The 24,214-nt window shown below is 36.7% G+C and overlaps 1 protein-coding gene and 1 long non-coding RNA gene across 6 annotated transcripts in view; one reads left to right on the top strand and one right to left on the bottom strand.

Annotated features, from left to right (window-relative positions):
- SGMS2 (sphingomyelin synthase 2) overlaps positions 1-24,214 on the bottom strand; it is a 90,520-nt gene that overhangs the window by 18,371 nt on the left and 47,935 nt on the right. For all 3 annotated transcript variants that reach the window (XM_009448103.4, XM_016950960.4, NM_001280493.1), the window contains 1 exon segment: positions 694-1,389. In XM_009448103.4, the coding sequence (XP_009446378.3) occupies positions 694-1,145 (452 nt within the window). In that variant the 5' untranslated portion in view covers positions 1,146-1,389.
- On the top strand, positions 1,355-23,098 carry LOC129143757 (uncharacterized). Of its 3 annotated transcripts, none has more exons than XR_008547586.2 (5): positions 1,355-1,807; positions 3,062-3,632; positions 5,422-5,541; positions 9,885-10,044; positions 22,624-23,098. It is a non-coding gene; the product is annotated as an uncharacterized LOC129143757 (long non-coding RNA). The 3 variants fall into 3 exon arrangements; XR_008547587.2 differs by lacking the exon at positions 22,624-23,098 and adding an exon at positions 21,814-22,039; XR_008547585.2 differs by lacking the exon at positions 22,624-23,098 and having other exon boundaries at positions 3,062-3,455; positions 3,536-3,632; positions 9,885-10,278.

Genomic DNA, 24,214 nt, shown 5'->3' with positions numbered 1-24,214 from the left:
CAAAAATGAGGAGGCTGAACCCAGTGAACCATGAGCTCCTTTGTGGTGTCCAAGGAAAATCAGAGGGCAAGTTTACTTTAGAAATCTAAAAATCAAAACCGCATGGATCTGGTTCTAAACTCAGTCTCTTAAACACTTGTAACTAGATAGCAAGCAAACAAAAAACCGAAACCACATCCACACACCCAGCCCCACAGAAATGTAAAATTTGAGAACTGAATCTAGGCAAACCTTAAAGCAGGCTATTGACTCTAGACCAATACAGACATCACATTATGAGTAATGGAGAAAAAAGTTTCTCAACCTATTCCTTTTCCCACTTGTCAAGAGCCTGAAATAACAAACATGATGGAAGTGAATGTTATTCCTTTCCAAGCCTCTTGATTTATCATACAAATACCATAGCACCAAGTTGCTGGAAGTCAGGAACTGCACCTTAAATTCATCAACTCTGAGTCATCCACCACAGTACTGCTGTACACTGCCACTTTCATACACAGTTGCTCATCAAACACTTACTGAATAGTGACTGAATTTATTCAATGTGGTAGAGCTTTCTACTGTTTTCTTTCATCAAATGTTTGGGTAAGACTGAATTTATTGGGGGAAAAAAAGGAAAAATAATCTCAATAACCCATCTATTCACTCAAAAACAAACCCATGACAAATCCTCAAAACATTAGATTTACTTACTTGTATCTCAGAAACAGCCACTGGGTGATCCATAATCCAACTAATATAATCCCATTTATTTCTGATACAGAAAATGCCCATTTCACCCTATCAATGTAATCAAAAAACTTGTCTGGGAGTGGAGGGCTAAGCTCCTTGGGAGGGACCCTCTCATGTACAACTGTGATCATGACGGTTGTCAAGACGAGGTTGAAAACTGCATATATGAAGGCAATGCCCGTTTTCCACCACTCTAGTGGAAATTTGTTCCTTGATTCAGTGGGCATAGCAATTTGGATATAGTCCGGGTACTTTTTGGTGCCTTTTCGCAGCCCACTGGATAAGCTCTTGGGTTTACCATTGCCATTTTTGTTTTCTTCAACAGGTTCAGCGGGTCTTGCATAAGTGTTTGTAGGATCACTGGGTTGATTTTCCAAATGTTCTTCAAGTTTTGCTGTCTCTATGATATCCATTGTCCCCTAGTCTTCAGATCAAAAAGGAGATGGTCAAGTTCTTGTTCTTTGTGGAAATTTAGCTTTTTTCAATCCTTCTATTTCCAAGATCAACATGGACTCTTACAATGGACTTTGTTTCCTAATACAAAATGTAGAAGGTAGCCATCCGATTACTGTTTCTTCCATGCAGCTATATGCTGTACCTTCACCACTTTCAAGAAAGGAAGCCAATTCTTCCCTCAAAAAGATGTTACTATCCCACCTAAAAGCAAAACAAAATTATGTTCAGAAACTATGCTTGTCCAACTGTCAACCATCCAAAACAGAAACATTCTTAAACTAAGGAAACAAATACCAAAGCCATTTGCTTTATAAATGTAACGTCAGAACCTAGTTAAAGCTGCTGAGATCAAGTTTATTTACAAAATACTGAACAGTTTTATCTTGGAATTCTTGTCTCTTTTTGAGCTAGTATTGGTAGAAATAGGAACATTTTAACAATCAGTTCCCTTTAAATTTCCTTAAAGAAAAATCAGGACCTAACATTGCAAACACTTCATCAGACACTATCACTTGTTGCTAACCATGAAGTCATAATAAGCTAGAAATTACCCAGAGATCACATCAATCCTTCCTAAGACTGTATTTTCTATGAGCCATAAAGAAAGAATAAAAAACTGGTAAGAGGCTTATATGCATTGAATAATCGTTACTCTCTTCATTTGTCAAAATAGTCAATTTTCTATTTTCTAATTAAAAAACAGAAGTCTTTTTAAGTGACCGCTTTTAAGAACAGATTCAAGAACAACACATTCAAGATTTTTAAAATGGCACAGCCTCAGTTTATCCTTTTATATTCAGAGACGCACACCATATACAAGAAAAGCTGGCAGCCTTCAAAATAACTCTGAAAAGATACACCAAGCCTTAGCTATGTCTCTCACGCAGGTAACAAGTAGAATTTATTTGAAGGATAAAAATACCTCACTACAATTGGCATGATAAATTTGTAACTAACAATATTTTGATTCAGCTACCACAATTTCTACCAAACAATAGAAACGGGCCTCCAGAGGACCAGCTCAGGGGACTCACCCACCACGACACTGATGAGGATAACTACCTTTGGCTTCAGCTCCACAGGCTCCAGAGAGCACACACTTCTTTCGGACACGGGGCACCACTGCCACCTCTTTTATACTTGCTAGCACACAGCCCCAGCTGTTCTCAATTTAGGAGAGCAGTCTTTTAGTCCTGCTACAGAAACCAGCCACCTGATGAGGTTTTCAAACCTCGTAATTAGTCCTCTCCCTGGATACACTGCTCAACTTAAGCACAATCCACTGCATTTTAAAGCCTCTCCCCTCCCCTGCCTCCCCCGTTTCAGGGTAACTTCAGGGAAAACTGAGGAGGACAAACTCAAAGCGATGACAGCTAAGCCTTTATTTAATGAAAGAAAAAAAAACAGCGAAAATGGCAGTCAATATGTACAGGCAATGTCTGTTTACAATTATGTGTGGCAAATAGATAAACCACAAGTGTTTACTGTGCACCTAAATGCCCCAGTGCTGAAGGCTATGTAGGGCAAATTAAAAGGAGTGAAAAACACCTGACCTGAACATTCAGCCAAAGAGCTTGCAGTCTAACCAAAGAGACAGGACTAAAATGATGAAAGACTATTGGAGAAGACTGAATGGCATATTGTGAAAGGAAGGAGAGGGATGAGCTGATCACTAGGTAAAGTGAGAGGTTTAGCTGTACTGTTTCCCTGCTCCAGGGACAAGATGTGTCCACACACAGGCTCTGTTTCTGAGAAAGCAAAAGCATGTGGAAAGCTGGCCTGGTAGAGAAATGGGGGATAAGGGAGCATGAGACTAGCTAAAAGGTACTACTGAGAATTATAAACATCTCACCTTTCTCTTGTCCTTCTGCAGAGCCCCCAGCTATCAATACATTACAGCAGGATGAGAAAGACCCAGGCCTTTGACATCCCAGGCTTTGACAGGCCCAGGCTTGACAGTGTCTTGGCACAATATTGTGGGAAGAATAAGCACAATGAAGAGGTGCCTCAGGAAGGTATTTTCAACAACAAACCTTCAACACCATGAACTGCTACTTCTAACGGAGGTCCGAAGCACTAACACAGCCATTTCCTGTCTCTCTTTAGCAGCCTTGCCTAATCCATTTACAGCATCTTGCCAAATCATCATCCAAATTCCCTTCAACTTTACTCTTCCATATGTGCTCCTAGTCTTATGTTCATGTGGGAAAGAAGCTTGTGATTTTGAAACTCCATTTCACAGTGGATGTACAGATGGTCTTTATAAGGTAGCTACTCGGTTCTAGAACACAGAATGTGGAACAGAAGAAAATCCAATTAGTAACCTTTTTTCTTTTTTTTTTCCAAGAAGACACACTCAGCCACCCACCTCATGGGACTGCTATGAGAATGACTGAAATAATTAATTGTGAAGAGCTTTGTGCCCCTGGGAGTAAGAACACTATGTGAGTACAATGCCCATTTATCGTTATTAGTGTTAAAATTAATATTTTCCTTGGGATTTCATTAAGATTAAATATACATAGCACATTCATCATGTGTGAACAAATCTTGGGACGAAATGTTTGTCATCAAGATAATGATCACAACATATTCATTCCTATTTTGAAAGGAAAATATCTCGGGGTCCCAAAATCACTCAGCTAAAGGAAAAAGTCAAGCTGGGAACTGCTTAGGGCAAACCTGCCTCCCATTCTATTCAAAGTCACACATCTGCTCATGGAGATAAATGCATATCTGATTGCCTTCTTTGGAGAGGCTAATCAGAAACCCAAAAGCATGCAACCATTTATCTCTTATCTACCTATGACCTGGAAGGCCTCTCCCCACTTTGAGTTGTCCCACCTTTCCGGACCGAACCAATGTTCATCTTACATATGTTGATTGATGTCTCATATCCCCCTAAAATGTATGAAACCAAACTGTGCTCTGACCACCTTGGGCACATGTCTTCAAGACCTCCCGAGGCTGTGTCATGGGTGTGCAACCTCAGCCTTGGCAAAATAAACTTTCTAAATTAACTGAGACCTGTCTCAGATTTTCAGGGTTCACATTTTGGTAACCACAGACGGATTCTGAGTGAAGGTGCCCCTGACCTTTAACAAATCTCCTATCAGTGCTTGGTTCAACCTTGGGCTATCTTTATGGCTTAAACCAATAGGACAATTTGCTGAGGCCTGGAAGCACCCATTCCAGAGAATCCCTGATCTCCCCAATTCTGGTTGAGATCTAAAGTTTATTTTGCTGTACAACCTTTTTTTTTTTTTTTTTTTTTTTTTTTTGGAGTTTTAGTTGCTTCCAACACAAGGCAGACAAGTTTTTCCTGCTTCCATGATGATGGAAGGTAGGTAACTCCTTTACGGAGTTTCCCTTCCAACAGGGAAGATGAGGTTTTTTTTTTTTCCTGCTCCTAGTGACACAGGAGATAGAAGTTATTTAGGCAGATAGTGAGGGTAAGAGTTCTTGGCAAGGCTTCCCTTCTAACAGAAAGCAGCCCGAGAAACTTCTTTTGTCTAATGAAGAGCAGCCTGAAAAATTGAGCTGCAGACATAGATAAGCAAGCTGGAAGCTTGCACAGGTTACTGCCGGCAGCTGTGCCAATACAAAATGGCTACCTGGGGGCCAGGTATGTTCAACGTGTAGGCTCCATCTTCCTTTTTGTCACCATGTGTAAAGAAACAGGCAACATGGTGTGGGCCAGGAAGATAATCCATTTGCATAATAAAACATTAGGGTGGGGGTGGCCATCTTTTTGCACCCTTATGCAAATGGCACACCTGGTCCAACCAATCTTTCATGCCCTATGTAAATCAAACACCACCTCCTCAAGCTCATCTATAAAACCTGCATTTCACTGAGGAAGCAGAAACCCATTTGGGACCCCTCTCTCTGCAGGAGAAAGTTCTTCTTTTCCTTTTGCCTATTAATCCTCTGCTTTTAACCTCACTCCTTGTGTGTCCATGTCCTTGATTTCCTCTGCATGAGACAATGAACCTCAGGTATCACCCCAGACAACAAGGCTGCTTCACTAGGATAGAAAGCAGTCTTCAGCCTGAGACCCAACAACCCCTAGATAACTAAATTGGGGTTTGTCTTGGCTAAAGTTAAAATTAACAACCAGCTGGTCTTAATGTCTTTACCATTAGAGTGCTCAGTAATCATATAAGCTGTGCAATCATTTTTTTTTTGCTTAACTGGTTTTTTTTATCGTTTCTCTTTTTCTTGTTGTTTCAGTCTTTTTCCCATTGGGTTCGACCAACTTCATCCGACTTGATCAAATCCGAAGGAAAGTTCCAAATTATGGGGAACAAGGCTACTGAAGTGGCTAAATTCTCATAGACACACACAAAAAAGGTAGTATGGTAAGGTGGTATAATGGGGGGAGAAAAACAGCCAGAAAAAGGAAAAAAAAAGAAAAAAAAGGAAAGAATTTTAATTTTGACCACTTAAGGGGCTTTATTTACATAACAAAGCCACCTTTTTGCTAGCCAGGTCAAACTGAAAGCAAAGGCAGTCACCCCACACTGCATTTCAATAGCTAAGGTTCTGCCTTTTTTTTCCCACCATGACAGCCTGAGTTTTGTTTCCTAAATCAAGCCCTTTCTGGTTTGATACTTGGTACTTCTGAAATAGCGGCAATTTGTCCTAGTTCGTGAAATATGGAAATGAGATTTAAAGAGTTGTTTTTTTAAAGGAACTTAATGGTTAAAGTCAGCTTAATTGAAAACTACCATCCAAGATGTGTGTCTGTATGTTTACGTGTGTTTGTATTTAAAAGGCCTTCATGTTTTTATTCCTTTTTTCTCCCCTAGGACCTTGTCTTTTTTTTTTTTTTTTTTTTGAGGTGGAGTATTGCTCTGTTGTCCAGGCTGGAGTGCAGTTGTGTGATCTTGGCTCACTGCAACCTCCACCTCCTGGATTCAAGGGATTCTCCTGCCCCAGTCTCCCAAGTAGTTGGGATTACACGCACGTACCACCACACCCAGCTAATTTTTGTATTTTTAGTACAGATGACGTTTCACTATGTTGGCCAGGCTGGTCTTGAACTCCTGACCTCAGCTGATCCACCTGCCTTGGCCTCCCAAAGTGCTGGGATTATAGATGTGAACCACCATGCCTAGCACCCATTTTTTAAATTTTTTCTTCTCTGTTGACTGGATTCTGTTTTCTTCATTTACTTCTGCTGTCTCTCCTTTCTCTTTCACCCTCTGCTGCATGAGGGACCTAAACTAGTTTACAATAGCCTGGGGTTCCTTAAAGAAAATGGAGAAGACACCAGACTCCCTTTCGGGGAGAAACCTGTTTCTCCTTATGGAACTTGAAGAGTGTAAACAGACAAGTTCATCTCAGCTTTTAAACTGCTTGCTTTTATATTGTTACCTGATTTATTGACTAAAATAGTTATTGCAACAGAGGCTACTCTTGGGTTTTTAAAGAAAAGTGTAGTTTAGACACTTAAAAATGTCTTTGTTTAAAAAAAAATTTTTTTTAAGTGAACCATAAAAACATCACATGGTCTAGCCTCATAAAAATTCTCCCTTTTTGGAAACCCAGGATTCAGTGTGGGCTCTGCCCAGGGCTCAGAGATCTGGTTAAAAGATAGGTAGTCTCTAAATAAAATTGGTCTCCTTATGCAATCCTATGATAGATTTTTATAATTTTATGTTCGATTTGGCATCCATCTTTAATCTCCCTCTAGACTTTTTCTCTCTGTATCTTATGATGCAAATGTTGCTATTTGATTTTCACCTGAGTTGTTTCCTTTAATATGCAAATTTAAGGCTATTTAGCTGACAACTACCTAAGGTTGTGAAACAGGTTATCAAAATCTTGAAAATCTAGGATAGGAAAAAAACTTTTTTATGAATCTAAGATGTGTTTCTATTGGCATGCCTAATATGTCTATGCATTTATATGTTGTGTACACAATGTTTCACTACTGAAAATATATTAAAAAGCTCTAATTAATTGGCTTAAAGAAAAAAGCACTTGAATCAAATAGTTTATCAGGAAAAAATAAGAGACTAATCAAATGCTTTTTCAAGTTTACAGAACTTAAGTGAAATCTTTAATAAATAAGCTAGCTTTAAAATTATTGGTAAAGTAATATTAGAAATGTCTTAAGAATTGCCAGCATACATTCCTGTTTGCATTTATTAATCAAGCAATTTCATACTTATCCCTGCCAAATACTATAAGGTGTCAAAATTTGACATGGGGGTTATAAAACTATGAACCTAGCCCAAAGCTGAATGAACTTTCCTTGTGTAACCTTTAATAAACAAGACATTGATATTGGTTTAATAAAAAATAGCTACATCTTGAATTTAGTAAGATTACCATAACTTCTAATCTTGTGGCTTTGGGCAGTTTAGTCCACAGGGACTGAGGTTTGTTTTGAGAAAGGACTGTTACTGTCTTTGTTTCAAAGCTAAACTATAAGCTAAGGTCCCAATTAGTTTGGCCTACACCCAGGAATGAACAAGGACAGCTTGGAGGTTAAAAGCAAGATGAAGTCAGTTAGTTTAAATCTTTTTCACTGTTTCAGTTACAATTTTGCAATGGTGGTTCCAAAACTTTAAATGATGACTATCACAGTTTTCATAAATAATCTACATAAACAATTAAAATAATTAGGTAAATGTAATGGGATAAATAATTGTAGACAAACAGGTCATAATTTAGAATCTAAAGTTATATTAAATAATAGATATTTCATTATTTGGATATTTTCCAATAAAATATATTTGTAGGAAAACATTCTTTCTTAAAAAAAAGTGTGTCCTTTTAAAAAAGGGTGAACAATTTTTGTCTAATTCAAAGCTTATTTAAAGGTTATGTATAAAACCAGGTAAAATGAACCAGGAAATACGACAGATGTAGAGAAAGTTATAAAAATAAATTTTTTTTTTTTTTGGTAAGAAAGCTTAAAGAGAAATAATTTCAAATGAAAAATAATTTTGTATGAGATTCTTCATATGAGAGAGAATTTAGTCCTAGAGTAGAATGACTGGTTGTTTAAGAAAGAGGGATGTTCAGGACAAACCAGAAAGTCCAAGCATGTCATGAACGGTCTGTGTAAGTCACAATGAGAGGATTTAAAAATACACTTTTATATTATCAAGTTGTCATATTATTAAGTTTTGGTTTGCTTAGGAAAAAACTGAGATTAAAAGTTTTTTTTTTAAATTAAGGTTATTGCATCCATGTATCTCTTTGTATGTGCTTTTAAGGTACTTGTGACATTAAGTTACAGGCCTTTGACTTTTGTGTCTGAAAAGGACACCAAGTCCTGTTAAATTTTAAACACTGACAGCAATTAAACCCCATCTTCAGGCCAGGTAGAAGATGCCAATCAAAATAAACTGCATTCCTAAGACACTGGGCCAGAAATTAAAGCTATTCAACTCCTCAAGGCCCAGGAACTATCGTGGAAGAGGTGGGCGTATGAGACTGTAGGAACTGATTTTGAGAGATAAGTTCAGTTTCTCTACAAATTAATTATCAATGTCAAAGACACACTGATGCAAGACAAGCATATGGGTCCCTGTGTCTGATTAACAAGGTTTTCTTGAAGCATTAACTGACTCCTTAATGAAGGTTATAAAGGTTATAAAAGGCTTATGGAAGTTTTATCTTATGGTCAAAATTAAAATTTTATGGTTTATAAAATTTTGAAAGACAAATTTAATTGTCTTCATGCTGTTTTTATTCAGGCTTATTGTTTGGAAAATTAAGTCTCCTTTCCCAAAGAATGAAGGTTTTGCCTTTTTATCCTTGTGTTATCACTTTGGTTAAATGAAATGACTTATTTTACAATGACCTGTGATCCTATTTTGTGATATCAAGTGTTTTAAACTTTTGATATTTGACAAACTTTCCAAATCAAATTATAAAGTATGTCTTTTTCTTACCTAATTAATCCTTTAAGATATTAGGTTCCCTAAAGTCCAAAAATGACATATTTGGCTTTGGTATAAAAATTATGCAGAAAGCATTGTCAAATATAAAATGATGTTTGGTTTTCTTTGGGCTGTATTTGTATAAATATGCTATTGGTATGTGTTCTAAAATTATGGGAAACTTCCATAATTCTGATATGACTTAATGTACATTATCAGTAATAATTATAATTGTTATGTTAAATTATTGTATGCCACAGAGGTAACAAATTTCTTTCCAATTGTGTCTTTGACTATGGCTGCCCTAAAACGTTTCGTCATCCACAGAAAATTGTCTTATTTTGGTCCTCTTTAGAAGGTGGTTTTATAATCAGCTATAAAACCCTTACAGGTGCTCCTGAATGCAGGTTTCTGATAACTGTGGAGACTGTGACATCAGAATAGAGGAAAAACTTTCAGGACTCATGGAGAGCTGAAATGTTCATGAATATTAAGCAGAACAGGAATTAACTGCATGGACTAAACTAATAGAAGTCTAAAGTAATCTTTTTAACTTTTTTTGTTTAAAACCTGCTCATCCTTTGTTTTTCAGAGTCAGGAAAACTTTTAAGCTATTTACAGCTTTTAACAATTGAGTAAAGTATACTCCTGTGAACAAAATGTGGAGCATATTTGTTTTCTCTCTACATGATTTCTCAAGAATTTGGAAACTATTGGCAACTATTTGTATTCTTAACTTATGGCAATACAGTTATTTGCGTAAGTGCAATAAGAATCTGTTTTCATTTATAACAGGACACAACTGGAGAAACTGGTTATTTTACCAAGGCTTAGGCTGGAATGGTGTGCTTTCCTTTAAAGAATCAAACTTGACTTATGGAGCCAATAAAAGCCTCTTGGGAAAACTGGCCTCATACATGTCTACACAGTCCCTGTACAGGGTTCCTGACCTGTGGTAAGTAAAGAATGTCACTTTCTGACAGGCCTAGGAGCTCCAAGCTTTATTTTAGAACCTCAAGAGGAGAGAATCACCCAATTCACAGGTATCTGATGATACAAATCCATGGCTGGGCTGGTTTTAAAAAAGTCTTATCTGAGGAGATTCCTTCTATTGATGTGGTGGCTCATACCTGTAATTTCAGTACTTTGGGAGGCCAAGGCAGGAGGTCATTTGAGCCCAGGAGTTCAAGACCAGTCTGGGCAACATGGCGAAACCCTGCGTTTACAAAAAAAACAAAAAAACAAAAAATTAGCTGGGTGTGGTGGTGCACCTGTAGTCCCAGCTACTTGGGAGGCTAAGGTTAGAGGATTACTTGAGCCCAAGAGGTTGAGGCTGCAGTGAGCAGTGATCACACCACTGCATTCCAGCCTGGGTGATGGAGTGAGACCCTGTCTCCAGGAAAAAAAACAAAACAAAACAAAGGTGCTGTATTAGTTATGTAATGTAACCTAGTGGTGTAAACCTGCTGCTGCTACCATTTTTACTCTCTGATGAACTTTAGAATCATTTTATCAGACTACAGGAAAAATTCTATTGGCATTATTAAAAGGAAATGACTCACATTATATAGTATGGCAACATCAAATCTTTACTGGTATAATAACCTCAGGTTCCCATGTATGAATATAGTATAGCTTTATGCTTGCTTCTATCCACATCAGCTAATTTTTATAGCTTTCTTCAAATAAGTTCTGAACATTTATTTTAATTATTAAAATTTGAGGCCATTTTTGTCTTTGTTGTAGTGGCTACATCAGTAACCAATAGTCAAGTAAGTGATCATATTTTTATTAGGTTTGCTAACTGGTTATTACTGATTCTATAAGGATACTGTGTTTTTAATTTGTAAACAAAATCTAACCTTCCAGTTGAATATTGTATGTTTTAGTTATTTTCACATATATATTCTTTTCTGCCTTTTAGTCATTACCTGCCTGTTTTGTTTTTATTTTCTTGGCTTAATTGGCTAGAACAATGTTAAAAAGTAGAGATGTAGAAGTAAAACACAGAAGCACAATGGTGTCTATGGATGTGTTTTCTTGTAATTTGACAAAAAGATTCTAAATCTTATTTAGGAGTGAATATGAAAGCAGCAGAAGACTTTTCCCACTAGGTATTAGAACATATATTACACAGCTAAAATTGTGTGATATTGACATCAAAAGAGCCTAACTATACATACTTCTATTAAAATAAAATACTGAATATTTTTCCCTTGCAACATCAATTGGATACTGAGTTTTACCAAATGCCATTTTGGCTTCACTCCAGATAATAATGTCTTTTCCTTTTAAACATGTTTGTGATGTATTTTATTACAATCATTTTCTAATTTTAAATCTTCCTTACATTTCTGGAATAAATCATGCTTAGTTAAAAAAAAATGTAACAAAACACTAGCAGTGTACTGGAAGGTTCAGAGTTTGCCATTTGCCTTCTAAAGGGAGATGAATCTATAGAGATCTTTAACTTTTTCAGTATTATCTAGGTTAACTTCCAGTATTTTGCAATGTAAGAAGACTCGGAAGGCTTGGCATATGCTTTGCACTCTGGCATAGTACCCTAAACAAATGAACTAATGAAACTGCCATCCACTGAGAGAGGAACTATTGTGGCTTTTTTTGCTTTCCCAGACACTGGTAGGAAAGGATAACTATAGTGTGAACCCTGAAAACCTGAGATAGGTCTCAGTTAATTTAGAAAGTTTATTTTGCCAAGGTTGAGGATGCACACCCATGACACAGCCTCGGGAGGTCTTGATGACATGTGCTCAAGGTGGTCATAGCATAGTTTGGTTTCATACATTTTAGGGGGACATGAGACATCAATCAACATATGTAAGATGAACATTGGTTCGGTCTGGAAAGGTGGGACAACTCAAAGCGGGGAGGGGGCTTCCAGGTCATAGGTAGATAAGAGATAAATGGTTGCATTCTTTTGGGTTTCTGATTAGCCTCTCCAGAGGAGGCAATGAGTTATACATTCATCTCAGTGAGCAGATGTGTGAGAATGGGAGGCAGGTTTGCCCTAAGCAGTTCCCAGCTTGACTTTTCCCTTTAGCTTAGTGAATTTGGGGCCCAGAGATATTTTCCTTTCACATTTCCCCCCCTTTGTTTAAATCTTTTGGAGAAAGCATTTTAAAAGAAAAAGTCTCTGGGCTCAGGTTTCATCTTATCTCTCATGGCTAGGATGGTTTGTTCCTAGATGGGTAGGCCCTGAGTTATTAGGAAAGCTCATTTTTAGAAGGTTGTGAAGTCTCATGTCCTATGAAGAGAATATAGGGGAAGGAAGGGAGAAAAACAACAAGAAACAAAATAATCCTGGAAAATCAATATAGATCACATTACTCTGAAGTCCATACATTAGTAGGCAGGTATGAAAGTGGCTTATGAATGTAAATAGATTGTTATTTTCTTCTGAAGTTTAAGTTGTCTAGCTTCAGTTCACAGGGCTTCATGAAAGCACAGCTTAGTTTTCAGTGACTTCAAATTAGGAAAAATGGGGAAAAAAGAAGAAAAAAATTGAAAACATTATTTTGAAGACTTCTAGCCAAGAAAAATTAGAATTCAGTCCAAACAGTAGAAAATATTAAAAATTGAAAAACATTAGGCAAGACTAGAATCTAACAAGTGTACTATAGTTTTTGAAACATAATTTTTCTCTCTCCAGTTCCCCATTTTTACTAAAGACAAATCATGGTAGGACTGGTTTGCTTTATTATACTTGGCCTCATTATTTGTAGACAGTGCAGCAAGAATAATGATTTTTTACACAGGCTTTTAAATTGGGTTTGAATGGCATTTTTATTCAGTTATCCTATTTTATGACTTTATCTTAAGGGAATTAGATGTACAAAACATATTTTTACAAGCATATTTTCAACAGTTACATATAAGGGAAAATTGGAAATAATCTAATATCTAAGAACATGGGGTTAGCTAAATGAATTATGGTTACCTTAATATTACACATAATGTGTGATACCATAGTAACTATAAAATTGCAAGACAGATATATAAATACTATATAAGAAGAAAACAGTGCTGAGGTAGGCAGATCACCTGAAGTCAGTAGTTTGAGACCAGCCTGGCCAACATGGCAAAACCCTATCTCTACTAAAAATACAAAAAATTAGCTGGGCGTGGTGGCACACGCCTGTAGTCCCAGCTACTTGGGAGGCTAAGGCACAAGAATCCCTCCAACCTGGGAGGCAGAGGTTGCAGTGAGCTGAGATTGCACCACTGTGCTCCAGCCTGGGTGACAGAGCAAGACTCTATTTCAAAAATAAAAAAAGAAGTATCAAATTAAGAAGAAACTTCAAACTTAATAGAAACTGTAGAATCTCAATAATTCATATCAAAGGTTATAGTTTAAAAAAATGGGAAAAGGCCATTTGATCGATACTCATGGCTACAGAAAAAGGTGCAGGGATGGCAGTTCAGATCTGAAGCTCATTGACGGCAGCTGCAGAGGCTACTGAGCATAGACATGGGTTCCAGTAGAAGGGCGTAGAAATGCTTTGTGTTCCAGATTTGTAAGTGTGCCTTGTGGTGCATATGAAGTGTTTAAGATATATTAAATGTGTAAATATAATTTTAAAATTAAGAGATTTTTATCTACAGATTATAGATTTAATATTTAAAAGAATTTAATCTGTTCAAGATAGATGCAAAATATTGATCAAAAAAAGCATGTTCCTGCATTTATAAACTGCAATAATGAATAATAGATGTTTATACATTGAACTTAAAGGTTTAAGAAAAACGAGGTCTTGAAACAGAATTTTATTGAATTGAATATCAGTTGAAACAATCTGCTGAATTTCTTAACAGACACAAGAGCTTTCTTAGACCTTAAAAAAGAAAACTCTGCTGTCACTATAAAGCCATTAAAAAATCAACTTGTAGAATAAAATAGTCACAACATAATAGTTCCCAGCAAATCTTACTTACATGGCAGGTACTATGCTTCTGTACTATCTAATTAATCACTATAACAACCCTAGGAAATATTGTTAGCCAGATTTTTTTTTAAATTGAAACAATCAAAGTGAAGGGACAACCCACAGAACGGGAGAAAATATTTACAAACTATCCATCTGACAAGAGATTAATAACCAGAATATATAAGGAGCTCAAACAACAGGAAAAAATCTAATAGTCTGAGTAAAAAAATAAGCAAAAGTTCCAAATAGACATTTCTCAAAAGACAGACAAATGGCAAACAGCTATATGAAAAGTGCTTAACATCAATGATCATCACAGAAATACAAATCAAAACTACAATGAGATATCATCTCACCCCAGTTAAAACAGCTTCTATCCAAAAGACAGGCAATAACGAATGCTGGTGAGGATGTGGAGATGGGGGAATCCTTGTACACTGTTGGTGGGAATGTTAGTTAGTAAAGCCACTATGGAAAACAGTATGGAGGTTCCTCAGAAAACTAAAAATAGAACTACCATATGATCCAGCTATCCCACTGCTGGGAATATATCCAAAAGAAAGAAAATCAGCATATCAAAGAGATATCTGCACTCCCATGTTTATTGCAACATTATTCACAATAGGCAAGATTTGGAAGCAACGTAAGTGTCCACTGATGGATGGATGAAGAAAATGTAGTACATATACACAACGGAGTACTATTCAGCCACAAAAAAGAAGAGGATGTCATCATTTGCAATATGGATGGAACTGGAAGACATTATGTTAATTGAAATAAGCCAGGCACAAAAAGACAAACTTCACGTGTTCCCACTCATTTGTGGGAGCTAAAAACTAAAACAATTGAACTTATGGTGATAGAGATAGAAAGATGGTTACCAGAGGCTGGGAAGAGTAGTAGTGGGTGGCAGGGCGGGTGAAGTAGAGATGGTTAATGGGTAAAAAAATATAGTTAGATAGAATGAGTAAGTTCTGGTATTTGATAGAACAGGGTGACTACAGTCAACAATAATTTATTGTACATTTAAAAATCACTAAAATTATAACTGAAATCTTTATAACAGAAATAAGTGATGAATGCTTGAGGTGATGGATACCCCATTTACCCTGATTTGATTATTACACACGGTATGCCTGTATCAGAATATCTCACGTACCCCATAAATATATACACCTACTTTGTACCCATAAAAATAAAAAAAAAAATAAAAAGAAATTGAGATGATGTACGTTGCCCAAGGTCAGAGAGGAAGTAGCAGAGCCTAGATTTAACCAGGAATCTGACCTCAGGAGCCTCTGTGCCTAAATGGTATACCACTGCCTCTAGTACCATTCCATATGAAAAGGTCAACAATAGCATCAGTGAAAAAGATTAAGAGACAATCAATTATGAACTTGTTTTTTTTTTCATTTCTTAAATTTCAACTTTTATTTTAGATCGGGGGTACAGGTTTGTTATCTGGTATATTGCATGGTGCTGAGGTTTTCTAGACTGCAATACAGGCAATTCTTCAGTCTTTATAATTTTGTAAAAATCAATATAAACTTAGAAAAAAATTTAACTTATAATTCACCGCTATTGTGGGGGAAAAAGGAGCCTGTTAAAAATTTCCCTATCACCCATATCTGCCATTTAATTAATGTTACTAATAAGCTACCATATTAAATCTGTAATACACGTGGGTATATAATTTTATGTTAACAGCACCCAGTTTAGCTAAGAAATCTCATGCCCATAAAGCTTTTCCTGAATACCAAGACATCTTACCTTCTTCTTTTCTTTTTTTTCTTTTTTTTCTTTTTTTTTTTTTGAGACAGTCGCGCTATGTCACCTAGGCTGGAGTGCAGTGGCACGATCTTGACTCACTGTAATCTCAGCCTCCCAGGTTCAAGCGATCTTCATGCCTCAGCCTACTGTGTAGCTGGGATTACAAGCATGCCATCATGCCCAGCTAATTTTTGTATTTTTAGTAGAGATGAGGTTTTGTCTTGTTGGCCAGGTTGATCTCGAACCTCTGGCCTCAAGTAATTCACCCATCTCAGCCTCCTAAAGTGCTGCGATTACAGGTGTGAGCCATTGCACCCGGCCAGCTTTTTCTTATTAACAGTGTTTGAGACTAACTTGTTTATAAAATTCTTTCCAGCCAAAATGGGGAGGTACCAATATGCTTATGGATGTGAGGGTGCTTTGTGAGTGATGGAATTCTATTTCAGAAGCACCCACAAAATTTGTTAAGTATTTTTACTAACAAGTTCTTGAAAACTGACAGAAGATCCACTGCTTACCAAAAAGTTATCATGTATTTCTGAAATACTTTCCCAACAAAAGTAACACTGAAAAGAGTCCTTGTCAGATCACTACAAGTTTTTATACTGCCACTAAGTCCTATATCTTTTTTAGTACGATAGGATTTTTAATTTGGGAAATGGGAAAGCTTGATGGTATCTTGATGACACTTTCTTCTGAGAATGGCTTGGTAAAAAAAAAAATTCAGGTAAAAGATATAATAGAAAAATTAGCTACTAGTAGCTGTACTTCTGAACTTCAGGGGAGATATGCTTGGGTAGAGGGCAGATATTTTGATTTCTGGTACTTATTTTCCATCCCACATTAAGGCAGATTGGACTACTTTGGTTCTATATCCAGTTTTTATAAGAAGAGAAAGATACGGCCTAACAAACAGAGATACAAAGTAATTAGTGGTTATCTGAGAATGCAGGTGAGAATGGCAGTGACTGCAAGTGGGCTGGAAGTTTCTTTCTGGGTTACAGAAATGTTCTAAAATTAGTAATGATGGTTGCATAATTCTGTAAGTTTATTAAAGATCATTTCATTTTACCCTTAAAACAATTTAATTTTATGATATTGAGTTATCACTCAATTAAGCTGTTTAAGGTATAGCCCACCAGGTGCGGTGGCTCACGCCTATAATCCCAGCACTTTGGGAAGCTGAGGCAGGTGGATCACTTGAGCCCAGGAGTTCGAGACCAGCCTGGGCAACATGACAAAACTCTGTCTCGCCTAAAAATACAAAAATTAGTCAGGCATGGTGGGGTGCGCCTGTAATCCCAGGTACTCGGGAAGCTGAGGCATGAGAATCACTTGAACCTGGGAGGCAGAGGTTGCAGTGAGATGAGATGGTGCCACTGCACTCTAGCCTGGGCAACAGAGTGAGACTCGGTCTCAAAAAAAAAAAAAATAGCCCATCAAGATAAATTATTTCTAAAGAACTAGAAAACCAAGGAACATCCCATACTCTCTTATTAACTTCTGGGCTCACTTATCCCTTTAAAGTGTTGTACTTACCAGCTGAGCACTACTTTTGCAGTGACTCTGAAATAACACAGATTTCTAAATTTTCTACAGACAAGATCAAGAACTATCTAATGAAAAGCAAACTGTTTAACAAAATTTGTGTAAACTGTGCTCTAAAAAACTTGTAATTAAACAACATAAAATGACAAGATGGATTTTCTAGCAAAATTCATCAAAATTTACTATGAGTTAGATTAAAAGGGGGAAAATCGGTCTATTTCTCACTAAAAAAAAAAAAAAAAAGGCCAGGTAGACCATTCAATACTTGTTGAAATGAATACAGTACTTACCCACAGCAAATATTGGCTGTACAAATTTGAAAACAATAAACTGTAGAACTGAGAGTATCTCACAAGCAGGGATGATCTGCAGTCCACAGTGTAGCACACAGGGATGGTGGAAGACTGCTCACCTGTATCAACTGTTTCTGCCTTAATGACGTTGATATAATAAAGTACCTACAATACAACTGGAAGTGCCACAGGATATTTTTAAATCTGGCTTCTTTTTTTAGACATTTCCTAGCTGTGAGGCTTTCTGTTGGTGACTGGAAAATTTAATGATTAAATCTGATTCTTAGCATATTTTGGAAAGAGAGAAATTGCAGCCCTGGGATTGTGAAGCTAAAGCTCTCCAGAAGGAGAATCTTAAAAGAAGATGGAGTCACATGGGAAGTCGCTTTAATAATCCACGGTACAATATGGAAAATGCAGTAAGGTGAATGAATGGACAAATGAAAAAATAAAGGAGAGAATAGGTAAATAGGTAGGTAGGTAGATTAACTAGATAGGTAGGTATGTTAATGGAAAGATAGATAGGGCTACCCAAACCCTGAAGACAGAAGAAGACTGTAAAACAAGGTCAAAGACTAGGGGATATTTGAAATAATTCTTCACATTTCCATTCAAATATACCCTAGATGAGAGGTTCTCAAAGTTAAGGTGTGAGAGTGGGGAGCATATCATGCATTTGAGCTTTTCCCAAATGATGGTTTATGCTTGCTCCCAACCCCTTTTCCCCAGCTCCATTTCTGACACATCTAGAGGTTCTGTAGGGTAGGGAAGATGGGACTCCCCAAATAGTGTCTTCCTTCTTGACCTAGATGTTTTCGGTGTTTAGTAGAAAGAGCAAGGCTGAGGCCGGGCACAGTGGCTCATGCCTGTAATCCCAGCACTTTGGGAAGCCCAGGTGGGTGGATCGTGAGGTCAGGATATTGAGATCATCCTGGCCAACATGGTGAAACCCCATCTCTACTAAAAATACAAAAGTTAGCCAGGCATGGTGGTGCGCACCTGTAGTCCCAGCTACTCAGGAGGCTGAGGCAGGAGAATCACTTAAACCCGGGAGGTGGAGGTTGCAGTGAGCCGAGATTGCACCACTGCCCTCCAGCCTGGGCAACAGAGTGAGACTCCATCTCAAAAAACAAAAAAAAAAGAAAAGAAAAAGAAAGAAAGAAAGAAAGAGTGAGGTGGAAATTTTCTACTTTCCATCCCTTTTTGGACTTATTGCTAGTGAAGTATGACATACCCATGGCCTCAGAGAATAAGCTGGGTTGAAGGCTTATCTTTGTGTTAAAATGCTTATCTACTTTAGCAGATGAACAAAGGAAGTCCCTATAATATAAACAGACATTTGCACTTTCAATAACCTAAACTATCATTTTACTAATTCACAAAAAAACTTTACAGGATAGATATGTGGTCACTAGAATCATTTCATACAAGATAGACACGTGGTCACTAGAAACATTTCATACAACTTGCATTACCTGTTCCATGTTTAATGGTCAAACAAAAGCAGCCAGCACTTGTTTAGGCCAAACACCCTGGGGGCTTTATCAGTAAGGTTAAATATAACAGCCTAACTGAACAACAGTGATAATTATCTGCTTCTACATTCCTAGCTTTCCTTATATATCCCGAAGATTTATATACCTAGAAACTGATTCTCTTAGGTTTTAATACCTCAGGGTTTAATTTACTCTGTAATAGGAGGCTGCATAGATTACCTATTGAAGTGAGAGGTGTTGAAAAACTTAAAAAACATCCCATTTAGTCATTTTTGTTTTGTTTTGTTTAGACAAGATATCTTTCTGACATCCAGGCTGCAGTAAACTCCTAGGCTCAAGCAATCTTCCTGCCACAGCATCCTGAGTAGCTAGGACTGCAGGTGAACACCACCATGCCAGCTAATTTTTTAAATAATTTTTTTTTTTTTAGAAATATGGGTCTTGCTATGTTCCCCAGGCTGGTCTCATACTCCTAGCCTCAAGTGATTCTCCCAAGTCAGCCTCCTAAAATGCTGGGATTATGGGTGTGAGCCACCACACCCAGTCCCATTTAATAGTTTTAAAATAAGATATTTAAGACTTATATTGGAGTTAATATTTTCTCCTAAGAATAACGGCTAGTCCAGGGAAGAAGGAAAAGCAAAACCTGAGTCTAGTAGTTTAACATTATATTCCCCAAACCACATAACACTCTCTAAATGAAACTAGAGATCTCCTTCTAAGTAAACAGATCATAATCGAAGTCAACAGTATATTTCCTTGTCTACCACAAAAAATTTCCTAGATTTGGAAACATAATCTTGTTGTAGAAAACTCAGGATAAAAAATGAAATGAAAAAAAAGAATAGTTATCTTAAAATAACTTTATAACTCTCTATTTTAATACAGCTCTTGTATTCTGTGACCTTCAGATTATTTTAGAAATCCACATATTGATTGCTCCCTCTACCACATGGAGACCAGTGTATATATTTCATACCATTTCAAAAAAATGTTGCAAAGCATAATAAAAACAGGTGACTGAAACGGGTATTTAAAAATGACTTCTTGAAACATTGCTTGCTGTTTACTAGTGCAATGGAAGAGATATTACCTCTCTGTTTTGAGATTTAAGCAAAGTTACCTTTAAGCAAAAATCTATAGAAGTGAGTTAGATAATCCTGCTCTGTATGGAGATAAAGGCAGAGACTTGACGAGAAACACTTAACCAGGTGCTGTGGCTAGAACATTTGGTGGTTATAGCGGATGGCACATGCCTAAGAACAGGAAGTTTACTCAATCCCTGTGCTGCTGCAGAAATGGCACCTAGATACACTTCAATATCATTTCCTTGTAGGAGTCTAACGTCTAGAATTAGACATTGATATTTATTTAAAATATAATGGGTTACTGGTTATTACATTTGTGCTTTGTGCTCTGTGCTAACAAAATGAGTTCAAGAAATAGCTTCATACAGCCTGAGAGGTTTAGGGGCACATTTCCTAGAAGCAGGAATTGGGCACTGAAAAATTATTAAGGAGAAGGTTGGTTCTAGAATCTGTACTTTGAACAGTTTATTTCCATCACTTGCTGCAATTTACCAGGCCTTAGTATGGGGCATTGTGGAGTGGGGAGCATGAGGGCTAGAAAGCTCCTAGTGTCCTGAAGTCCTATGCTTCAGTCCACCTGGATTCTTCAAGGTAGAGCAGGGTCTTCATTAAAAGGAAAGGAAAAAAGAGAGAAAGGGAGACAACACAGAAGAACCAGAAAGGACTGTAAATCCTCCATTTTTCATTCTCTTATGCCAACCACAAAAATATTCCACAAATGAAGTAATAAACAATGTAGACCATTCATATACAGTCCATACTATTTTCTGCTTCCATTTAAAAATGCAAGGCTGTTTTTCTTTTCTTTGTTAACTTTTAAGTTCAGGGGTACAGATGCAGGCTTGTTACACAGGTATATGTGTGTCATGGGGATTTGTTGTACAGATTATTTCATCACTCAGATATTAAGCCCAGCATCCATCAGCTATTCTTCCTGATGCTCTCCCTCCTCCCACCCTCCACCCTTCAGTAGGTGGGCAGCAGTGTATTTTGTTTCCCTCTATGTGTCCATGTGTTCTCAATATTTAGCTTCCACTTATAAGTAAGAACACATGGTATTTGTTTTTCTGTTCCTGCATTAGTTTGCTAAGGATAATGGCCTCCAACTCCATCCATGTCCCTGCACAGGACATGATCTCATTCTTTTTTATGGCTGCGTAGTATTCCATGGTATATATGTACCATATTTTCTTTATCCAGTCTATCATCAATGGCCATTTAGGTTATTCTGTGTCTTTGCTATTGTGAATAGGGCTACAATGAACAGACATGTGCATGTGTCTTTATAACAGAACGATTTATGCAGGGCTGTTTTTCCAGAGTTGCTTTTGCATGAGTGACTAAATAAGCCACTGCTTTCAAGTGGTATGAAACTGTAAAAAGGTAAACCTTCTCTAAAGCTATTAAGGTTGTTGTAATAGGCTGTAGGTTCTCCTAGAACATAAACTGTTATGTTGCTTTTAAATAAATAATTGTCTCTCAAAAGCACTTATTTGACCAGTGCTTCCAATCATAGGCTTCAGAGATTGGCTTCTGCAAATAACCTAATAATGATGATTTATGTTCTTCAAATTTGGCTCTAGGAAGAGGGATGCAGATATCTCAACCCAACCCTTCACTGAAGACATGAGGTAGAGACATGAACAGAATAACCTAAGACATGAAATTTACCTAAAAGATTAAAATCATGAATCTAACAATGCCATTTAAACAATTTTAAGGAATGCAAGTGACAATGATATTGATAATTAAAATATACAATATTTATCTATTGAATTTTCATTTATTCTAATAAATCAAGGAAATGAAGAAACTGCCATAAAATGTAAATTTCCAAAATGTTCACTAGAAAGTTTGTATACTTAAAAAAATCACTTGGAAATAAATTTGGTTTATTCATCATAGTACTTAAGTACTGTTTTAGATAACATTAGTGGCTTAGTATGTGGATATTCAGAATGGCTACCAACAGACATAGTCTCCTAGGGAAAAATAAGGTTCTTTAGAACTAAATCCCTATGTTGCTAGCTCTAGAGCAAGTAAACTAATCCAGTAACCTTCAGGGAATGACACATTTCTCTCTTAAAACAGGCAGAACAGCTCACTCAAGACTTTTATTTCCATTTGTGACCAACTGTGCTGGTTCACAAAGTTGCAAAGCAAAGTTTCTAATAAACAAATGTGTCTTTTGTTGCCTACTCTACTAAAGTAATGCCCCCTGTACAGAGCTTGAACATTCCATCACAAAGCTTTGGTGGCTGCTGGCACAATAATGATTGTGGAGTGTCTATTTGTACACCATTAATTATGCTGTGATCCCTAGTGAACTGCCTGTTGTTCTTTCGCAGAAACCTAGAACACGGTATACAGCTCTTATTTTGTATTTCTTTTAGATATATTATAAAACAAGAAATTTAGTTCCAATGTATCCAAGCTGTCCCTTCGGAAGGTGATCAGAAGAGAGAAATGAGTTTGGAAAAGAAAAGGAATAGCTGAACAAGAGTAAGAGTTTATGCAATAAAGCCTTAAAAGAGAATAAAAATGTGGAAAAGTGAAGGTAGACACTGGAGCTGCACTTAAATAGTTCTTAGGAGCCCAAAGTAAGACATGTTCTGTAAAGGTAAAACTTACAGGGGGATCAATCCTTGCCATTAAAATCCTGAGTATTCGGATGAAAATCCAAATTGTGGTGGGAACTGTGGGCAGGTGCTCTTACACAGCAACATGATATTAAAATTCTACAGACTGACTGAAATATTTCTGCTGTGGCAACAGTAAATCGTATACAGAACCACAATTAAAACTAATTTACCATGTGAAAAAGTCAGATACTCTCTCAGGAACAGTTCATTATTGTATGTAAATAAACACAGCATAAGTATATAATAAATTTTAGATTAATAATATATAAAATATAATTTTGATTATTTATATAATCAAGGCTTTCATCTGGGGCCTTGATGCTCATCTTTCTTTGCACATTAAGTCAGTTTTTCATTTTCACATTCTTTTCATATCCCTCGTATGTATATGAAGGCAAGTAATTTCAGAAATCTAAACCCTGAGAAAACATGGGTAACAGAGAAGAACTTTTGCTGTGATATCTACTTCTGCAGTGAGTAGAGAAACAGAAGTAGAAGGTAAATCTGAGGTGAACCAGAACTCATTTCTTTACTTCCTATTTGAAGCTGATTTCCCCTATACCTTCTCTGACAAATCGTAGGCAAAAGAGTTCTTGTGACTAAATATTTCCCAATTACCAATAATAAGAACTTCCTACAGAATGTCTCATTGACAAATTAGCACACAAGCTTCTACCCTATTCTAATTCATGGATAAGGAACACTGGAAAGTTATTTTGAAACAAATCCCATTAAAATGTAATTTAAGCTGTAATCAGAAAGGAGCATAAAAACTGCAGTGAACTGCTGGTAGAATCATAAATTGGTACCATTCTTTTGAGAATCTCTTTGTAAATATATGATGAGCTTTAGAAATGCTTTTATCTTTTGACATAGTAATTCTACTACTGTTCAGATTTTGAAATTGTGGATAAGTGATTCTGGATCTGTAAGAATGAAAAACCAGAACCACACTGTCCATCAAAATGGGACTAGTTACATTATAAATAAATGTATATTATATAAAGAAAATTGTGTTACATAAATTACATGGTTACTGGAAGGGTGATACTACATGGAACATTTACTTCACTTTTTATCTTTTTTTGCATTGAAAAAATAAATAAGCAGCATGTTTTAATTTTACTGCCTAAAAAGACAAAGGTTGTTCTTCTTACTGTTTTTTTAAGAGAAGGGGTCTCACTCTGTCACCAAGGCTGGAGTGCAGTGGCACAATCATAGCTTACTGCAGCCTCTAACTCCTGGGCTCAAGCAATCCTCCTGCCTTAGCCTCCTGAGTAGCTGGTACTACAGGTGCACAATACTATGCTTGGCTAAGATAATTATTCATTCAATAATATTT

The sequence above is a fragment of the Pan troglodytes genome, chromosome 3 (genome assembly GCF_028858775.2).
Source record: "Pan troglodytes isolate AG18354 chromosome 3, NHGRI_mPanTro3-v2.0_pri, whole genome shotgun sequence".
Lineage (NCBI taxonomy): Eukaryota > Metazoa > Chordata > Mammalia > Primates > Hominidae > Pan > Pan troglodytes.
This window is presented reverse-complemented; position numbering and strand designations above follow the sequence as displayed.